The following is an 18,039-nucleotide window of genomic DNA, read 5'->3' as shown; positions in this document are numbered from 1 at the left end:
AATTTCCTTACCTCTAATGAATGGGAGATTGGATGTAGACTCATAGGAAAGGAGTAAGGCGTTGGTTTCATCATCCAATAGATATTTAAGATGATTGTGAGGCCGATTTTGTCTATTTGATAGTGGCATGGCTATCTATTTATGCTTTCCTTGAAGTTCATGCACTGATTCTTGAAAGAGCTTGACTATGGAGTGAGTACTTGCTGTGAGTTGTAAAATGTTCTTAATTTCGTGTAACACATTTAAAATGTCTTGTGACACACTGTCAGCTTGTACTTTTAAGTATTTTGATTTCCCTTTGTGGAAAGGAGATAGACTAGAAGTGTACACATGCCATGTGTGTGGTTTGCTTTAGGACCTTGAGTCCCGATGATACAGACAAACGTCTTTTCCAACATTCATTTTTTTCTCATTAAGTAGGATGCCTGAGCCTCCCTTGAGGATAATATGCATTGAGCTCCGGTTGTCCTGGTACCTTATTTTCGAACTTGGAGAATATGAATTTCATATAGATGCAGATGCTGTTGATACTTTCGTCATTTAGGGTTTGGCTCGTGGATTAATCTACCTACCCTCATTTGCTTGAAGGGAGTCCACTATGTGACCTATGTGTGGAAGTAACCATGTCCAGGAGAAGAGGTACAGACCTTTCCAGAGGGAATAGCGTATGGACAATATTAGCGTACTGTAGTTATTTGTCTTCTAGACCTGTTGAACTAATGAATTGGGTGTCAATGCACATTGATGTAGGATTTGGCTGTTAGGAGTCTTCTGACAATAAGAAGTCTATACTAGTTGAGTTGGTGGTAAACTGGGCCTCTGCTTGTGTAACCAAGTATTTTTTGGGGACTTGTGATGCCAACACAATCTTTTAGGGTTGCAAAATAATCGTCAAATTTCTTCTAATCATTATTGTATGCTTGTATAAGGACAATACCATTACTATACATAGTTATGCATAGTTCAGCTCTTAATCTTAGTGAGGTAACGATCGATAATTTAGTACCATGTGGGCTATAACTTGTTTTTTATATATTGAGCATCTTCGTCATGGCAGGTCACCATGGTTGCGATTTTTCTTGTGAAAAAAGTCAGGTCATTTACTACAGTTCCTTTTTTTTTTAAATTGAAGGATGGGGCAAAGATCAGTGTATCTGGAATTGTTCTAATTAATTTGTGTTTGAAGTTTTTTGCTGCGTTCCTGGATAGGTTAAATGGGTACATTATCGTGTAGGGATTACTGACTGCTGATTTCATATTGATTTCTCCCATATTTAAAGACAGTGATATACAACACTCAGGGGGTGGCCTTGCAAAGGTGTCACCCAGTTTAAGGGATCCTGTAATTGAATGTCTTTTTCAACAGCCCTTGCACAAACTACGAGCCTTGATGAACTCCCCTGTAAGCGTCTTCACTATCCTCAATTTCCTGCATCCCCATGACCATTTAGGACAATACCCTGAGAGGAAAAACTCACTAAAGAATTGTCTAGGGGTAGAATTAATGAAAGTCTTGTACTTATTCCAAAGCCATCAATTATTTCAGTGAGAACAATGGCTGGTCAAAGCCATTCCAAGTAGGCCGCCTCTTGGCAGTGTAGAGCTCAGCTTGCAGATGTAGACCTTTGTTTGTTTCGTGTGTGCTAGCAGCGTAGTCCTCTTTCCAGTGTCTATGTTTAACTGGGTGATCGGACATCTGTCATTTTGTATGGAGTGGCAGAGAAATAATGTGCTCAAGATGGCTGTGGCAATAAAGTTGAGTCAACCTGCCACGCGGCCAGCTTTGATAAACCCCAGGCAGAGGGCATGGCAACAGCCCACAACAGTTAAAAAAAACACTCTTACCCAACTCTCCCCTCAGGCACTCAGGTTCTCGGTTCAGGTAGCGCCACAGCTCTGGAATGCAGTTTTTCCTCATGGACACAGCATCTCGTAGTAGTCAGTCAGTCAAAATATCTTTATTCGATTTAGTTAAAAATCATACAAAGAGATAAAAACATTTCATACAAATAAAAACTATTTACAGTATCATACAAGTCAGTGCGTACATGAGGTTCATAAAAAAGCAGATTAAGTTCATTTAGTGTTGTACAAAGTACAAATTTCAACTACAATGATTAAACGCAATTTAAAAGGGCCCATTCTCCTGATGTGTTTTTTTAGTTCTGGCTGCTGCCACCAGGAAATTGGCCATACAGAATGTAATGCGTATGTTGTACAATGATTGCAGGTAGAGCAGGGCTGGTCTCACTTGTGTGAAGCCAGCCTCCTTTAAAACAGGTAACAGATATTTTTTCCTAGGCTCTAAGAAAAACCCACAAAACATAACAAAGTGCATGGTATCTTGAACAGAAAAGTGATCACAACAACAGGGGGGGGCTAATACAGGTTTTTCCCACGTTTTAAAGTTGCCCAAATAAAAATGTAACAAATTAAACCTAAACTTAGTCAGGAGAAACCTATGGAATGGAATCGTAACTAAACCAAGGTAAGGTGCTAGTGCAAATGAATTTACCAGCAGATAGTGTCTCCTCACTGCCGGTTTCACTAGTTCCTTTTCCTCGCGACACGCTCTTGCCCTGCCCATGAATTGCTTCTTGATCAAGTCAATGTCCTGATTCTTGATGTCCCGGGGGGATGTAAAGAGTTCTGGTCGTCCCAGGTCTGAGAACGACTTCATCAAGTAGGCCAACCATGGCACCCTTTTAAAATGGTCCAAAGACATGACATCAGCCATGATCTTATGATTAAGGGGCAGTTCTTCATTGAGCCAAGTCTTTAGCCAGAAGATCAAGGGTGCCATGTTCAGCCTATCAGTGACGAAATCTAGTCCCACCTCCATATGTATGGAAAAAGTCGGTGTGGACTGTGGGACAGACAGGAGGGTCCGTATGATTCTATTTTCCGCCTTCTGAATTGGTTCCAGGTTTACGTAACCACACAGGGGTGAACCATATGAGGCCAGAGCAACTGATTTACTTTTATAAATCTTCAGAAGGGCTTCCATCAGCCTTGCACACAACCTGCCTGCAAATCCCATGAGGGCTGCTGATGATCTAGTCACCGCCAACCTCTTTACCCTAACCTGGGGTCCCCAAGATCCCCTCTGATCAAAAAGAACCCCCAGGTAGGGGAACGTAGAGACTCTGGTGACGACCTCGCCCTTACATTCAAAGATTTTAGATTTCCCCTTGCTACTTTGGTGCCCCACGACCCTTGGTATGGGATTTATTCGTAATTATTTTTAAATCTAGCTGGTCCATAAATGTGCCAAAGGCGTCCAGAAGACGTTGCAGACAGACACCAGTGCGAGCTATCAGCACCGCGTCGTCCGCGTACAGGAGCGCGGGAATCTTAACTGCTCCTGCACACGGAACGTCACCCTCAACATCCTCTAAATAGGCCCCCAAGCCATTCATATAGATGGTAAAAAGCAACGGGGCCAATATACAGCCCTGTCTGACCCCCCGCATTGACTTAAAACGGGACGTACACCTTCCCTCATTAATGACCCAAACTGCAGCAAAAAGCTCTTGGTGAAGAGAGGCCATGAACTTGACCAACGCCTTATCTATCCCTATCTTCAGGAGGGTGGTCCATAACTTAGACCTGATCACCAAGTCGAAGGCCGAGAAGAGGTCCATAAACGCTAGGAACAGTGACCCCTCCTTGGCCACCGTATATTTCGAGATCAACAGGTGTAAGTTGGAGCATTGCTCGACCGTTCCTTTCTTCTCTCTGAACCCGTACTGAATTTCGGCCAGCCCCTGCAACCCTCTACACTATCCCTCAGTTTGACCAAAAGGACTCTGCCTAAGATCTTAACTGCAGAGTCCAGGAGGGATATGGGCCTGTAACACCCGGGATTGTCCCTCTGGCCCTTCTTAAAAATGGGGACGATGGTAGAGATAACCCAGGTGGATGGTATGGAGTTGCCATTAAAGGCGGTAAAGACGTTAGCCAAGACCCCCGCCCATAACTTGGGTGCGAGTATATAAAAGTCAGCCGGCACCCCGTCAGGTCCAGGAGCCTTGTTCTTAGTAGTGGCCAAAATAGCTTTCTCCACCTCAGACCTTTTAAAATGGATGGGAGCGGCATCCGGGGCCACCAGGGGTCATACTTGACTAGCTGTCTCGTTGTCTCCATACACCTTTCTAAAGTGGGCCAGCCATTTGTCATTCGAGATAACACAGTCCATGACATCATTAGTTGAATCAGAGAAGAATGGCTGTTTGATTATTTCCCAGAATTGCCTGCTATCCTTTAGAACGGCCGCGGAGAGGAGATTCTCCCTGGCTTCACTTTTGATGTTGTCTTGTCTGGTCTTGACTGCTAGCCTGTAATTCTTCCTCAAGGTGACAATGTCAGCCCTTATCCTAGGTGTTCTCTCCAAGGCTGCCATTAGGGATTTATGTGCTTTTTAGCAAGTAGCGTCAAACCTGCGCTGCTTGTTACACACTCCCTTCCTGGGTTTTACCAAAAGATCCTGTGAGACCTGCCCACACATAGTCTCAAAGGCCCCTATAATTTCACCGTCCCGGGCATTTGGGTTTTGGCACACCGCCACCTGGGCCTCGATTTTCGGAAGAACTTCCGCATAAAAGTTCTCCGGAACCACCTTGGCCCATTTAAGTCTTCTACCCTGGTCGGATGTGCGTAAGGTATGCCCTGGTTTTACTGGCCCCGGGATTGGCCCCATAAAATCTCCCCAAGCTACATCAAGTATAACAGGATTGTGGTCGCTGTAATGGGAGGGAATTGTGCGATAGGTAATGACCCTGTTTAAGATACCTGATGTTACAAAAATGTAATCTATAATTGTTCCAGGGTCAGTACCCGTAAAGGTAGCTATTCTTGAACCCCCCTCCGGTTCAAAGAGGTTAAAGTTAGCCAGAAGATCTTCTAGCTCTTCGCCTGATGTCGTGTGCTCGAATTGGGGACCTTCGAGACCTTCTCCCCCTTCCTTGTTATTTGAACCACACATTCGCTTGCAGGGGTGAATATTAAAATCTCCCAATAGTATGTACTCCGAATCAAGATGTGTATTCTGACTGACTGACATTAAAACAGCATCTAGCCTAGCAATATTATTATCGCTGTTATCCCTATTCCAGGAATTATAAAAATTAATATATAATGTCCTCCTGGAGGGGCTGATTTCCCTTTCAAAAATGAGGATATTGGGGGAGGCGTTATTAATCTGTTTTAGAGATCCTTTCAGTTCTAGGGAAAATAAAATTAGGAGGCCTCCCTTAGCTCTACCAACACTGCTAGGGGTAGCTGCTTTAGCGAAGCTGGTAAACCCATCCATCCAAAAATTAGCGGTAGTGTCCCATGTTTCCTGTAGGGCAATAACCTTGTGCCCAGAGACAAATCTAATCCATTCCTTGTCGTTGCGTTTGGAGTTAATTCCTGCCACATTCCAGCTAAGTAGCTTACATACCCCCACTTCATCATTAATTAGATGCCCTACCTCCTCTGTCGCACGTGTGAGGTTGACTGATAGTCAGTCTATGTCCTCCAGACCCGACAGGGGGGCAAAACGATTTTCCGTGGCCAACCCCACGACCTCCCGGGCATTCTGGTGGTCACGGGGATGGCAAGTTGATGAGGTAGTTGGGCACCTTAGGGATTGTGAAGATGTGTGAACATTGGTCCTGCCCTCTCCTAGAAGTAGGCGCCCTCCCAACCTGCTGCTCTCGGGGCGTCTGGTTTGCATAGTGCAAATGGGGGGAGGGTAAAAGAAACCCAGCGGGACAGGTCTCAGTTGGTCCTTTAAAGATATATCAGAGCCATCCCAGAAGAGTCTATCCGCTAGGTTAGCCCTGCTAAAGTTAATTACCACGCAATCTCCTTGGGTAGATTTCTGTTGTTTACCAATCCAACGCACCCTCCTTGCGTAGATAATCTTGTCTGCAATGTTCTCCCTGCAACATTTGTCCGAACACCACTTGTTAGTCTTAGCCATAAGGTCCGTGGTAGATTCCACCTCCCCATCCCTTAGTGGGGGAACACCAATGAAGACAGCTACTAATGGAGACGCTTCAGGTGGTAAATTCAGCATCTCGTAGTAGCAGAAATCAGTGGCTGTTGAGGGAGACTTCATTTGTCGCACAGCGTACATAGCAGCAGGGCAGTCCGTCTTTAATCAGGAGATGCAGAACATCGGGGCTGCCTCTTCTACCCCCTGCTGTCTAAAGCTGTATTGGAAACAGGTCATTTATATGATATGGACATGAAATGACAGGTGCAAAGCTATGAAGCTTTCCTTCTCCTTCCTTAAGAAATGAACGATAAAGACCAGGCGGAAGTTGTTTAGGTCATCCAGGTTCAATTATTATTGGGTTTTTGAAAGATTCGGCCATCCCTTAGACAATCTGGGAAAGTACCTTGTTCAATAGAAATGTTGTATCCGAATGGTGGTTTAACCGCATGCGCGCTAGCGGTTTTCCCGCTGCGCGCTGCGTTTTTAAAAAAGCCTCGTTACATGACGAGCTGAGCTCGTCATGAGCGTGCGAGCGGCACAACTCATGACGAGCTCAGCTCGTCATGAACGCGGAAGGGGTTAATGGTTTTACCTTAGTAATGGTTTCCAATAGTTCTGACTGAAACTGGGGCAAAAAAAAGATCAGGACCCCTGCGCTTTGTAAGTTAATTTATCCTCAACTATATTGTCAGAAGTGGCCACCAGGTACATATCTAAGGCTTTTACTTTTTTGAGGAAGAACTTCTCAATGTCGTGGCATAGGACCTCAGAAAATATTAGGTGTGGTTGTAGAAGAAATGTTGCTTGATTACTTAGGTCTAGGTCTGTTCTTGCTGTGTCCAGGAGGGATCGGATATGCTTTGCTTTGGTTCTGACGATGTGGTCTTTTTCTTGTGGTTTTCATCCCAACCGGACACAGCAGAAAAGGTGACTGTCTCTATTTTTTCTCAAGCTTTCTGCAGTACTTCCTTTCCTTATAAAGGTCTTTTAGAGAACCAAGGTAGACAAGGTTTGGGTATGCTGTGCTTGCTCTTGAAAGGTGCAAATTCATTCTAAAGGTTTCAGTGTACTTATTCAAATTTGTCTGCAGCATTGTTGCTGCAAAATTGGGGATCTACAGATAAGAGTTTCGGGTAAGCCTTGGTTGCAAGAGACTTAATATTGGTTGTTCTTGTGTCCCTAAAGCAGAGTTTCTATTTCTTGGTGGACCAGAGGTTTTATTAATACAGGTAAAGGACACTGTGAAGGGGATTAGATAGAGGTCTGATCAGTCTACTGGAATGTTATCATTGACTGTTTCGTGAGGAACTTTTGATATGATCATATCCAGTGTAGAGCCTTTGGAGTGTGTAGGTTTTTAAAAATACTACAGGAAGATGATGTTGTTGGAGATAAGTAACTGTGTTCAACTGAGAGCAGAAACATGAATATAGAAGAATAGGACAGCTAACAGTGCTGAAGGCTAACAGCAGAGGTACAGCGCAGCTAACAGTGGAAGTACAGACACACTAACAGCAGAGGTACAGCGCAGCTAGCAGTGGAAGTGCAGACTCACTAACAGCAGAGGTCCAGGACAGCTAATAGTGGAAGTGCAGAAATGAAGTACAGAAATGCTATGAGTAAAAGTACAGGGCAGCTAACACTGGAAGTGCAGAAAAGCTATGAGTAGAAGTACATGGCAGCTAAAAATAGAAGTACAGAAATGCATTGAGTAGAAGTACAGGATAGCTAATACTGGAAGTGCAGAAATGGTATGAGTAGAAGTATAGGACAACAAACAGTAGAAGTGCAGATATACTAGCAGCAGGGGCACAGGGCAGCTAACAAGGGAAGTGCAGAAATGCTTTGAGTATGAGTACAGGACACCTAATGAGTGAAGTACTGGACAGCTAACAATAGAAGTGCAGACACACTAGCTGCAGACTTTAAGGTCAGAAATGCTATGAGTAAAAGAACAGGACAGCTAACAGTTTAAGTGCGGAAAGGCTATGAGTAGACATACGGGACAGTTAATGATAGAAGTGAGGAACAATTAACAGTGGAAGTGCAGACACACAAGCAGCTGAGGTAAAGAACTGCTATCAATGGAAGTGCATAAATGCTATGAGTAGAAGTAGCGGGCAGCTAATGATTGAAGTGCAGGACAGCTAACACTGGAAGTGCAGACTCAAGCTGCGGAAGTAAAGGGCAGCTAACAATGGAAGTGCAGATACACTAGCAGCTGAGGTAAAGGATAGCTAACAATGGAAGTGCAGAAATGATATGTGTAGAAGTAGAGGGCAGCTAGCAATGGAAGTGCAGAAATGTTATAATTAGAAGTAGAGGACGGCTAACATTGGACGTGCAGACGCACTAGCAGAAAGAGGTGCAGGCCAGCTAACAATGGAAGTGCAGAAATGCTAGGAGTAGAAGTACAGGACAGCTAACAGTAGAAGTGCAGTGTAATCTGTAGTGGAAGTGTGGAACAGCCAACGGTGTAAGTGCAGAAACGCTTGCAGTAGAAGTTTAGCTCAAGGCAAAAGTGTCCCACAATACTGTGGGTATGCAAAGGTACTCCCACCAAACAGCGGCAGGGTAGTGCTCTGACTGTGAGCTGTTAACAGTACACAAGCAGCTGTAGCAGCCTGGCAGAAGGGAGATACTACTACTGTACTTCAACTGGCCCCAGTCAGAGCAACGATGTACAGCACGGTAGGCACAAGGAGATTACTGCTTTAAGGGAGGTTATGACACATGTGCCCCTCCACCATGTCAGAGGAGCGTCGCCCCACTGCTTTTCAGCAGTGGTAGTAGAAACAGGAAATGATGACAACACTGTTTGCGTTATTATCATTTTATGCTTCGTGCTCATTGCTTTGCGGGTGGGCGGGCTGCTCTGCCCTCGGAGCAAAGCAAGAGTGGTTTGCCCACTACTAAGTGCGCAGTGACTGTTTGGTCCGCCCTCTTGAGCCACCCAAACCAGTCATGCACACTTTCCCCATTCTTCATGCAGGCTGCAGTACAGCCTGCATGGAGATCATGCCCAGGCCCCCATTCCCTGGCTGAGCATCCAACCAGGACGCTCAAAACCAATCATTGCAGCATTGTGATTGGTCAGGGGAGCCTGGCTGTGCGTCCTGAGAAGGAGAGCAGGAGCAGAGACGTGGGACCCGGGAACGCGGCAAGGTAAGTGTTTAGTTTATTATTTTATATCTATCTATCTATCTATCTATCTATCTATCTATCTATCTATCTATCTATCTATCTATCTATCTATCTAGCTATCTATGTATCTAACGATATATATATATTTTTATTTTGTACACTGTTTCCCGAATCACCCCCCTCCCCGCGCACCTGTACTCGCCTGCCACATGCAAATCATGCCGGCCGCCACTGCTTGCTAGTGGTCTCCCTGCAGCTGCTTCATCTGGCTAGGGTTGGTTAATGAGTTTCTTTCTGGAGATGCCTGATTCCAATAATGCCCTCTCCTTTTTTCCAGATCTCTGCAGCACCCTGCTCACCAGTGCCAATGGATCACTGGCCTCTGCTAACCACCCGGAGAACTACGCCAACAATGCCAGCTGCCTGTGGCTGGTTCGACTCCAAAGAAACCAGGTGACCACAATGTCTGGGTATCCAAGATGCTCGTGCCTAAGAGAAAAGGCGCTACTGCTGCCAGCAATGGTTGTGCACATCTGTGCACAAGCATGTCCAGACCTGGGCCTCAAGCACTCTGCAAACCCTGCCCTTTAAACATTCTTGTTAACTTGGATTAACTCCAGTGAAGGGGCATGTTTTGAAACATCGGATGAGAACTGTCTTATTCTATTCAAATATTGAGTCGACGTTTAATAATCTTTAAAGGGTACAGATAACATTTCCTTTTGGACAGTGAATCAATTTGTGCGAGGGTCTATGAATAATTTCGATGCCAATTGTCTTCCAAGCAGCCTGTTAATTCTTTTAAAAAGCACACATTGAAACACCAGAAGTAAACAGAGTGAAATCGCGGTTTGTCTTTTCCCCACTAGTCACCGGTGGCATTTCCAGTCTGATTCAGTGTTGACACTGAAAAGGAAACTCTAAGAGAGTCCACAATATCACTAATCACTTACAATGATGGCAATATTACACAGTCCAATAGCAAATGTTTTTTGGGTGAAAAAATATAGCCTTGTTACTACCGAGGTTCATTTACGTACATTGTATGCAAACGTGAGTATCCAAGAAGTCTGATCTGAATCCAGTTGACCTCTGGAGAGCTTGGACTAGACATCACGCAATAATCACACTCCACGCTGTTACTTGAAGCATAAAAGGCCATTTTATTAGAACAAGGTTGTTAAGAAATTACATTAACCCAACATTAATAACTATAACATTTCCCATCAGCTACCCCTTCGTTCACTCTATGCATCCTCAACCCTCACACCTGTTGCCCTCATCCCTTTTCACTCTGCGACCTCTTCTATCTCTCCATTCTCGTCTTCGCTCATCTTTCAACATCCTCCCTTGGATTTCCTGCCGGCGCTCTCTTGCATCCCGTACCCCACATACCGGGCACATCCACCCCGAGGGGTGGATGTGCCCGTCTGTGACTCCCCACCCCTCCAAGGCACTGCCAATCCTAAAACCTACAACCTGTCCTAAACTGGCACTCTCAACTGACCCATTACCCTTGCCCCTAACTTGTAGGGTGGGTGGGTGGACTACATTTTTCAACCTTTCCCGTTGGTACCAGATGCAGGAAGAGGAAGAGCCCTCCTCCCACCCTTAATCCTTCCCATTGTCCAAGCCCCTTACCCCCTCCCCAACTTGTTCTTCCGCCTCTGCATGAAGCACCCCGGGGGAAAACTGGTCTGCGACACTAGTTCACCGGGGGCCCACATCGTACAATAGGCACACTCCATGCTGTTACTTGAAGTGTAAAAGGCCGTTTTATTAGGACAAGGTTGTTAACAAATTACATTAACCAAACATCAATAACTATAACATTTCCCATCAGCAACCCCTTCATTCACTCTATCCATCCTCAACCCTAACACCAGGTGCTCTCATCCCGTTTCACTCTGCAACCTCCTCCATCTCTCCATTCTCATCTTCACTTATCTTTCAATATCCTCCCTTGGATCTCCTGCTGGCGCGCTCTTGCATCCCACACCCCCATCGTTTACCTGTTTCCCCCCCTCCGAGGGGTGGATGTGCCCGTCTGTGACTCCTCACCCCTCCAAAGTACTGCCAACCAGGTAACCACTCTAGGGCGGTTACCTGCCCCCCTCTCCTGTGCACCTTTTGCTTCACTCATTGTCTTCCTTGTGGCACGAAATAGATTAACTCCACAACCTACTGATCGAGTCTCGCATCTCCATCATATAATAGGCATCACCAACCTGCAAAAGGTGCACTCCATCATCCCTGAACAACAATGTTTCCTCTAACTTTAGGCCAACACAAGCAATCACCTTAATGTCTTTGGCTTGACAAAAAACCCTGATGGCCATATTCAACTTTTGGCTGGCTTTTTCCATGGATGCATGTTTTACCGCCTCTTTCAACACTTTATGTGGTACAAATTCTGTCCAGACTAGGCATGTCCTCGTCGGATTACATTTTATCACTACCAAATCCCTCTGCATGTTCTGCAAAATTGCCAATTGTATCAAGTAATTTTTGCCCAAATGTAGGACCAACAAGGCGGGGCAGCCTCTTTGTGAAACCATCTTTGTCAGCCACAGCAATAAAGCCCCCAAACGCATCCCGCCTTTACCCCACCAATGCACCTCATGATAGCTTCAGACCCAGGTTACGCCCGTAGACCTGCCGATCTGCGTATTAGGGTGCCCAATTTACAAAAGAGTGTCCTACGATCCAGGTAACCGTCTTAGTTCCTGGGCCGCCGACATAACCTGCAAAAAGAGAAAATGTATTAGTGCAAAAATAGTATTTCCCCTTTTTCTCCTACATCTACCTCCCCCCCACCAAGCCCCTTTTTCCACTAGTGCACATATCTCTCGCAGCTCCATCTCCCAATGTGGCGTATTCTGTCCTAGGACCAACCTAAACGCACCGCCGCTGTAGCTGCGCCAATGCAGAAAGAATGAGTGCCAAATCTAGCTGGGTCCCTTCCCAAGTGCACTAAAGACATTCGCAACACAGCCAACAACTGAAATGCCATCAGCCTGTTACCTGACACATGACAAAAGATTCCTCTTGATGGCCTTCCTGCCCTTGCTAGGAAATCCGCCATTCTTGCACCAGGCACACACCACTTCATCAGCTCTCTTTCAAACAGACCCATCTACACCTCCCAGCCTGATCCGTTTTGAAATGACCCAGCAAGATCACCAGTCGACCTCCACCCAATCTCACCTCATCATACATTCTTCTTGCCTGCTGCCCTGTACCCATCAATTCCGAAACCCTGAAAGCCCCAAAAACATCCAAGCCATGAATAAACAAAATACTGATACCTCATATTCATCATAACAACAACTGGGCAACACTCCCAGCAAACCTTCCAACAATTCAAACGTTATTGCCTCCCTCGGAGCTCCCTCCCCACACTCCCCTCCGTTCGCGTCCCCAACCTTTTAGCATCCTACTCAGAATCGCGTTCTTCGCCGGATCAAAACCTAGGTACACTTTGCTGTAGAAAGAGATCCCTGCCAATTTCCCTTCGATTGTCGTATAAAACTTAAAACAAACCTCATCACTCCCTGCTCTGTGTCCTGACTTGATATGTTCCATTATCTACAGCACATCCCATGATAGCTTCAAATTCAGCCCATGCCAGCCTGTAACTTCGCTGTGTAGATTCCGCCAGAGATTTTTCAACCAGGCATATCACTCTCACTCCCCCCAGGCCCAGATGCCGTCCGGCAGCTCAGACTTGCATGCATCCGCTCCAGGTGCCAGTCGTTGGAATCGCCGCCACTGTGAATAAGACAAGGCATCTGCAATGTCATTACTTGCCCCCAGAATGTATTTGCCCGAAAAACTACATTCAATCTCAAGCATTTCAACATGAAACTACGCAACATCTGCAAGACCCTCAGGTCTCTTGCTTTCTGCCTGTTTACTAGGTCCACTACTGTCATGTTGTCCACATGGAACAAAACCGTCCTATTCTGAAATTCCGGACCTCACACTGCCAGCGCCACCACAATGAAATAAACTCCAAGAAAGCTATGCTCCGGCCCTGCCTCAACCAGTGGTCGGCCATTGTTCCGCCCACCATCGACCATCCTAAAATAAACCAAAGCCAGAGGGCCCTGCTGCATCAGAATTTTTTTTCACCTGCCAGATCGTACTGTCTTCTACAAAGTCCAAGGATACTCCATTGATTTCTGTTAAAAAGATCTGCCAGACCCTCAAATCCGTCCTGACTCCCATCGAAATCTTAATCCTGTGGTGTGATAGCACTGCCCGAGACATAGCCATGCCGAGGCGTCGGCAGAATGTTCTCCCGGCTCTCACCACCTGGTTTGCAAATTCTCTTCCAGGGGATACTCATTAATAGTCATAAGCACTGAATTATCTCCGCCCGTGAGCAGGAACCCGGAACATATAACAATATACATATATATGTGTAAATATACAATAATAAGTACATAGTACTAAACCAAAATATACACATATACATGTATAACACCATAATATGCAGCCCAACATAATGTATAGGCTAATAAGACCTTATTATACACTTTCTGCAGTATGAAAATACTCCATACACCAATGCAATAAACAGGCTAGAGCCCAGAAATGCATTTCATAACATAAATACCCTTTATTTTCATCAAAGAATCTGTTGTAAAAGGCAATTAGCCTAACAAGGCTGCATATGAAAAAATGTCTGTGTACAGAAAATCAGACTGGCACCTCGCCTTTAAGGCCCCAGAGAATCTGAGCACTTTGCCTTTAAGGCCTCCAGGAGAAACCCTGCTCCCATCATGCCCCACAGGTGACAGTTAAGTCAGTTCTTTTTTCCGGCTTGTTCTGTGAGGAACCTGGAACTTGAGCTTGGCTAGATTTGACTTTTTTCAGTCAAAATTTGTTTTTTTCCTGTCTTTTTTGACAAGATTTAGTTCTAGTGGCGGTTTGCTTTCATTTTCTGTCTAAACTGTTGGAGTTTTTTAGTCAGTTATGCCACCTTTATTTTATAAATGTCCTTACTGTGGGAAGAAAATGTCAAAGACTGATCCACAGTCTGTTTGTGTGGTTTGTCTTCTCATAAGGTGGAAGAATGCTATCACTGCCTTCACCTTTCCAGCAGGACTCTGAGAGAAAGGGAGAAGATGCGGCTTCTAGGTTGTTTGGAGAGAGAAGGAAAGGGGCCTAAGAGCTTGATATCATTTGGAAGGCCCTCTTCTCGTGAAAATCGTCGAAGATCTGCGTCTCCTGAAGGTACAACAAAGAAAAAGCGTCTTCAGGAAGCGTCGACGTCGAAAAAGGTTCGTTCAGCGTCGAGATCTCCTTCAGGCTTATCGACGCTGAGACAAGACAAAGCTCCATCGGCGTCGAGGACATCACTGGTGAGGCAGAAATCGACGCCGATGCAGTCGCCGTCGAAGAGTCTCTCGACGTCAAGACATCTGGTGTCTGTTGCGGTAAGAACGACGTCGGGGGTACGGAGTTCGACATCGAAGGAGAAAAATCACTCTACGTCGAAGGAGAGGCATCACTCGACGCCGACGTCGAAGGAGAGACAGCACTCGACGTCGAAGGAGAGACGACAGTCGATGTCGAAGGAGAGACGACAGTCGACGTCGAAGGAGTGACGACGGTGGACGTCGAAGGAAAGACGAAAGATGTCAAAGAGAAAAGTGACGTCGAAAAATAAAGTGAGATCGACGTCGAAGGATGATGCGGCATCCAGACATGAAAAGAAGAGGAGATTGAAGTCTCTATCGAGACGTAGTTCGAAGTCTAGACATGCTTCAGGCTTGAGACATGAAGAGAGAGTATCAGTGGCTAAGTCTCCCCCACCTGCCAAAAGGTCGGCATCGACACATTCGAGATCAGCCTCTCGGACCTCCCATAGGTCTTTGTCGAGGTCTGAAGTGATTCCACGGCCTTTGGTGACTTCTACACCTCAAGATCAGCAGGAAAAAGTTGCGCACCAGGATTCTTCGGTGGTGGCGCACTCTGGTTCGACTTCAAGGCAGTCGGTGTCAGAGGAAAGGCAACTAGATCCCAGAGAACAAACTCCATCTGGCTCACCACGATCTGAACGGAGTGGCTCTTCAAGGTCTTCCAAATCTTCACTGGGAATTCAGATTGTGCAAGTTTCGCCGGAGGGCTCTCCTGAGCGTGCAGCACAGCCGATAAACATGTCACCGAGATGGTTGGAAAGCCTACGACACTGGAAAATGCAACCAACCGCTAACCTAACTAGTATGAGAGTTGCGGATACTCAGAAGGTTGTGTTGCCTAGGAGATCACGTTCTAGGTCTCCGATAAGAGGGAGATCTCGCTCTAGAGAACGCAGACAGCAGAAGTCTGCTACTCCTGAAAGGCGAAGTAGGTCTCCTACATCATCTTCTTCATCGTCATCTCCGAATAGAAGTTCGTATAGAGACTATTCTCCTACGATATCGTCAAGTCCCCCTTCAAGGGTATCTCCAGTGGATGACTTAGGCACCTTTAGCGATGTGTTATGTCGTGGAGCAAATAAGTTCAACATTGTGATGGCAGTTCTCCAAGTGACATTGTCTGTCATTTTTGAGACTTTGCATCACAAGACTTCTGCTAGACCTCTTCTGCCTTTGGTTCCTGGTTTGTTGGAGCCTGCTATGAAAACTTTCTTGACTCCAGCCACGGTGGGTTCAGGCCCTTCTAGGATTGCGAAGAAATATAAGGCTCCTGACCAGGATCCTTTATTTTTACGTTCTGATCCTCCTCCAGACTCCCTTATAGTGGCAGCAGCCAGGAAGGCGTATTCTGCAACTTCTGTTTCCTCTGCTCCACCTGAGAAGGATAGTAAGAGCATGGATTCCTTAGGTCGGAGGATGTGTAACACTGCTGGGTCGGTGATGAGAGTGGCCAGTGCGGCAGCCTTACTGGGCCGTTATGATCGCCTTTTGTGGGACTCTGTGGCTCGGTTTGCAGACAAGCTTCCAAAAGAAGATCAAAAAGATTTCCTGGAGATTGTAGGGGAAGGAGGTTTGGTCGCTAATCAAAGTATTAGTGCAGCTGCCGACTCTGCGGATCTTGCAGCGCATGGCTATGCGCATGGGATTTGTTCTAGGCGTTCAGCTTGGCTGCGTCTTACTGGACTAAAACCTGAAGCCCAGAGGAAAATGGTCAACTTGCCGTTCAATGGGTCGACATTGTTTGGGTCTCACGCAGACGATGAGATGGCAAAAATGAAGGTAGAGTTGGATACTCTAAAGGCTGTAGGCCTAGAGAAGAAAAAAGAATTTAAACGTCGAGGAACTTTTCGTCCCTACGACATGAGGCCTTTTCAACAAAAGAGTCAACAAACAAATTGGTCCTCGCAAAACCAGGGCCAGAACCAACAGAGATCGCAGTTCCAACAGCGTCGCCCTGGACGAGGAAGAGGAGGAAATAGACAGCAGTTTGCTGCTGCCAAACAACCTCAAAAGCAATGAAGGGAGTCTTCCTCCTCAGCCGTGGACCACTCCGGTGGAGGAAGCATTGTGTCATTCTTAAACGAGTGGAAGCAACTGACAAAGGACAAGTGGGTGATTGGTATCATTCAGAACGGTTACCATCTCCTTTTCAAAAAGCCACCTCCTCTCATTCCTCCAAAGAAAATGTTACAATGGAATGTGAAGCTTTTACAAAAAGAAGCAAGTATACTCCTAGGAAAGAAAGCCATAGAGAAGGTTCCTCCTCAGCAGAGAAATCAAGGCTTATATTCACGGTTTTTCCTAGTGAGGAAGAAGGGTCCAAACGCAGAATTCAGGCCTATTCTGGACCTAAGGCTTTTAAACAATTCCATAGGAAAGAGAAATTTCGAATGCTAGAGCTTCATCAGATCTTCCCCCAGTTATATCAGGGGGACTGGATGTGCTCCATCGACATGAAAGATGCCTATTTTCATGTTCCCATTTCCAGAAAACATCGCAAATTTCTCAGCTTTCAAGTATCTGCTCATCACTACCAATATGCAGTACTTCCATTCGGCCTGAAGTCAGCGCCCAGAACATTTTCCAAATGTATGGCGGTTGTTGCGGCCTTTCTTCGAAGGAAAAGGATTTTCATATATCCGTACTTAGACGACTGGCTTATGAAGAGTTCGTCCCCATCTCTCTTGGAGGAGCATCTGTAAATATGCCTCCACCTCATGCGCAGGCTGGGTCTTCAAGTCAACTTCCAGAAATCTATAATGAATCCGACACAGCGGATCCATTATCTGGGGGCCCTGCTGGACACAGAAAGAGAAAACGTGTGTCCTTCGGAGGAGAGGTGGTTATCGATCAAGTCCAAAGGTCATCTTCTTCTTCAGTCCAATTCGGCAAGTGTCCTCTCTCCTGGGGTCCATGGCCTCTTGCATCTTTATTGTTCCAAACGCAAGATTGCACATGCATCCTCTGCAGCAGTGCCTAGAAGATCAGTGGAAGCAGAGAACGGGATGCTGGGAGGATCGGATTTGTCTCCACCAGTCTGCAAAAGATTCCATCAGGTGGTGGATGAAGAAAACACACTTGATGAGAGGAGTGCCTTTTCATCAGGACCCTCCGACTCAGACTCTGTTTAACGGACGCCTCGCTCCAAGGCTGGGGTGCTCATATGGGCCCTCTGCAGGTACAAGGGCTATGGTCAGATTTCAAGAAAGGATATCACATCAACCTGCTCGAACTCAGGGCTGTCCATCTTGCTCTAAAGTCTGTGGCTCCATCTCTACAAACTCGGTCCATCCTGGTGCAGACAGACAATACAACGACAATGTATTATCTAAACAAGCAGGGTGGTACCAGATCCAGGACTCTGTCCTTAGAAGCCCAGACCATCTGGAATTGGTTACTAGCAAGAGACTTGTCAATAACTTGTCAATAACAGCTGTTCACCTGCCAGGGTCTCTCAATTCGCAGGCAGACGATCTCAGC

The 18,039-nt window shown here is 45.9% G+C and overlaps 1 protein-coding gene across 5 annotated transcripts in view; it reads left to right on the top strand.

Moving 5' to 3' along the window:
• Positions 1 to 18,039, top strand: part of LOC144826067 (astacin-like metalloendopeptidase) — a 551,078-nt gene that overhangs the window by 392,607 nt on the left and 140,432 nt on the right. For all 5 annotated transcript variants that reach the window (XM_078684377.1, XM_078684375.1, XM_078684378.1 and 2 more), the window contains one exon: positions 9,468 to 9,583. In XM_078684377.1, coding sequence (XP_078540503.1) covers positions 9,468 to 9,583 — 116 coding nt within the window. The remainder of the gene's footprint in view (positions 1 to 9,467; positions 9,584 to 18,039) is intronic.

Source organism: Lissotriton helveticus, chromosome 3_2, assembly GCF_964261635.1.
Source record: "Lissotriton helveticus chromosome 3_2, aLisHel1.1, whole genome shotgun sequence".
NCBI classification, from domain to species: Eukaryota; Metazoa; Chordata; class Amphibia; order Caudata; family Salamandridae; genus Lissotriton; species Lissotriton helveticus.
The sequence above is the reverse complement of the archived record's forward strand: the minus strand, read 5'-3'. Positions and strand labels throughout refer to the sequence as shown.